Here is a 3,524-nt window from a genome sequence, read left to right as displayed (position 1 = left end):
GCACCGGAATCAACCCTGCTCGTAGTTTTGGCGCTGCCGTCATGTATGGAAAAGATAAGGCATGGGATGATCAAGTAAGTTATAATTATATTCATATTATGTTCATCGTTTAAGGTCTTTAATTTGGACCTTCTTGGTAATTCATTTTTATTCCACCACATGTACGTGTACTCATGGATTGAGGTGTGTGTTGTGTGTACAGTGGATATTCTGGGTGGGACCGATGATCGGAGCCGCCATCGCCGCCTTCTACCACCAATACGTATTGAGGGCAGCGGCTGTAAAAGCTCTTGGATCCTTCAGGAGCAATGCATAGGGAAACAGAATGAAGTTTGCAATATTTCCAAGAAATTGTACAAATTGGCTTGTGTTTTTTATTGGTATTTAGGGCCCATATTTTTTCAATGTGCCCAATAAGGCTCTTGACTATGGTTTTCTGTAAATTTGCTCCCTTTTGTTTTGATGTAATTGTTCAAAGGGTTTATTTGCAAACCAAATGCAAACATACCAAGCAAAATACAAAGATACCAAGCAAAGGGGTTTTGTCATCGACTTTCATCTCTCTTTTGTCCTATAGGTTGCATATGAAAAAATTTGATTTTTTCTAATTTAATTATACTATCTAAATTACATTTTTTTTAAAAATTTTTATATGTTGGAATGAAATTAAATATCCATAATATTAGTAGCAAGGTTTTGAAAACCGAACCAGAGACCGAATCGATCGTCTTACTGGTTCAATGGTTCAAGTGGTCCAACTGATCGGACCGGTCTCAAAAACCAGAAAAACCGGATAATGTCATAATTATTTTAAATATATGAAAAATATAAAAAATAAAAAAAATAAATATTTTTTACAATTTTTGGTTTTGATCGGTTTTACCGGATCAGTTTTTACCGATTCAACCGGTTTTTACTGGGTTTCGCCGATTCACATGAATATCGGTTTTTTGGTCTTTATGAACCGGATCCGGGTCCGGTTCCCGGTTGAACCAATCGAACCGGCCGGTGCAGTCTGGTTTTCAAAACATGAATTAGTTGTGACCATTACAAAAATGCATGACATGTCACTGTGTTAGCTAACTACCTGTTTGCTAATTTTGGTATTCATTAAAATAACCTTATAATGCTAAAAAAAAGACTTTGTTTAAAAAAAATATATTTTAAAAAAAAAAAAAGTTGTCAATACTCACTAAACATAGGCCTGAAAATAGTGTCGTATTCGGGTTGGTGAATTAAAATATGCTAACCCAAACATGATCCATTTAAATATACAGGTCAAGGGTTGGCAGGTCATGAGTTGACCCGTTGGATCATAAACCCATATATGTGTAGCATCCGAAATCCGGATGACCAAGAAAGGAAAGGAAAACCGTAAGTCAAAGGGATCAACATGTCGAGTCCATGGGTGAAATCGATGAGTCGGAGCGGGTTCTGCGTCGAGATTTAAGGTATCGACTCCGCGAGTCTGTGGGACTGACTCAGCGAGTCAGGTCTGTGTTGGGAAACCTTAATTTCCAGACTTGGTACCTTATTTAAGCATCATTTCAGGCCTCCACCATAGCCTCTATCATTCCCTTTACCCACTCTCGAAACCCTAAGCCTCCATTGATGTGCTCTCAAGCTTTCTTTGCCATTTTTGGGTGATTTGAAGCTAGAAGGAAGAAAGGAACCTTTAGTGATTCAAGAAGGTGCAATAGATCCAGAGTTGGTGTGATATTTCAGATAATTTGAAGGTATGAAGCTTATACCTTGGCTTTTACTCATTTAGATCCCTTTTCCTAGTTAGATTTTTGTCACTTTTGGGCCATTGCCAAGGCCAATCCGTGTATTGTACCTTTTAGGACAAAGAAGACTTCTGATCTGAGTACTTTTGGGTTCTAGAAGTTCAGAGTTGCTAGCTTTTTCCATCCATGGCTCCATTCTATGTCATAGACCACCATTTTTGCTTGGATTTGGTGTTTTAGCTTCATAACCCTTTGCATGCACGTAAAGTTAGCAACTTTACCTGTGAAGCTAGCCTTAGGAGTGCATATCTACGATTGGGAAGCAATGGAATGGACTGAAATCGACAGAATGAAAATGATGAAGGTGGACTCGACGAGTCTGTTCTTAGACTCGGCGAGTCGGGTCGAAACCCTAACCTCTTTTGGATGCAAGTCGAGTCAGTGAGTTAAGGCAGTGACTCGGTGGGTAGGTCAATACCAGAACTAGGACTCAGAAGTTGAAGGACTCGACGAGTCAAGTTGTGATTGTGGGTGTTTCTGAATTCATGAACTCAGCGTGTCAATAGGCTGACTCGGCGAGTACGGTCAACCTGGAAGGTTGACTTTGACCAGGACTTTGACATTGACCAGGGCTTACTTAGTTTGACTTATGGAGTTCAGTTTGGGACTAAGTATTATATTGATATTGAAGCTCGGGGAGCTATTGGAGCAGCGGTTGGGGAAGTTGTCAGATAGCAGTCAGAAGAGTATCAGTCAGAGTTTCAGCAGTGCAAGGTGAGTTTTCCCTTTTGTGTGGATGTGTCTACGACCACAATGCCGGCCCATGTAGATATGAGTAGGAAGACTCGGGGGTTATCCCTAGGCACTGTATGCTAGTATGATATTCAAGACCAAGGTCTAATGTTAGCGGGCGGGTGCCTAAGGAACGGTTTACATGATAATCTATACTTGTTGTTAGTGTGATACATGTATGTGTCTGGTAGGGAGGCGAGTGTAGGCTAGGTCTCGTATCTCACCAATAGCATAGGGTGGGAGGTGTTCTATACCTCATTAGTAGCAGAGTAGGGGAAAGGCCCGAGACAGGAGTGGAGTGAGTGTGGGCAGGGGTTCGCATCTCACTTACAGCAGGAGCTTGGACGGGGTTCCGTGACTCACTAGTAGCAGGTCAGGGGCGAGGCCCAAGACAGGTGAGGCCTTAGTACAAGAATGCAGTAGGGTGTGCTCAGTTTATGTGTTATATGTCATTGTTATATGTAGTATGTTTTCAGTGGGCGGGGCCTAAAGAGAAACATATATGTATCCAAGCGGGGCTTGAAGACAGGCATGACCGATGTAGCGGACGAGGCCTGAAGTAGCGGGTGTGGCCCCATATATGCAGTATGTGATTATGCAGGGTATGTGGTAGGTTGGGTAACTCACTAAGCTTCGTGCTTACGGTTTTCAGTTTTGGTTTCAGGTACTTCCAGTAGCGGAGGGAAGAGCTCGAGGTGATCGCATGGCACACACCATTGATTATTCACCCAAGAATGTTTTACTCTGATAATGGAAATATGTTTTGGAATTAATACTCTGAATTATGTTAGGATTTATTTATGGTTTGATAATTATGATTTAAGCAATGTTTTAAAAAGAAATTTTTAGACTGTATTTTTGGGACGTTACAATATGACTCGCCAACCCATTTATTTATACGGGTTCACAGGTTGGCGGGTTCGTGGGTCAGCTTTGGATTAGAGGGTCAGATTCCATAAATAAAATTGACAATTAAACATGAGTAAATTCTTGATAGTTGATGCA

The 3,524-nt window shown here is 41.0% G+C and overlaps 1 protein-coding gene across 1 annotated transcript in view; it reads left to right on the top strand.

Annotated features, from left to right (window-relative positions):
* LOC145032687 (aquaporin PIP2-4-like) overlaps positions 1–548 on the top strand; it is a 1,460-nt gene extending 912 nt beyond the window's left edge. The window contains exons 3-4 of the mRNA XM_078981578.1: positions 1–74; positions 203–548. The exon at positions 1–74 is cut by the window's left edge and continues 67 nt beyond it. Coding sequence (XP_078837704.1) covers positions 1–74; positions 203–316 — 188 coding nt within the window. The 3' untranslated portion in view covers positions 317–548. The remainder of the gene's footprint in view (positions 75–202) is intronic.
* The last annotated feature ends 2,976 nt before the right edge of the window (positions 549–3,524 follow it).

The sequence above is a fragment of the Lactuca saligna genome, chromosome 2, assembly GCF_052625555.1.
Source record: "Lactuca saligna cultivar CGN05327 chromosome 2, ASM5262555v1, whole genome shotgun sequence".
NCBI lineage: Eukaryota > Viridiplantae > Streptophyta > Magnoliopsida > Asterales > Asteraceae > Lactuca > Lactuca saligna.
This window is presented reverse-complemented; position numbering and strand designations above follow the sequence as displayed.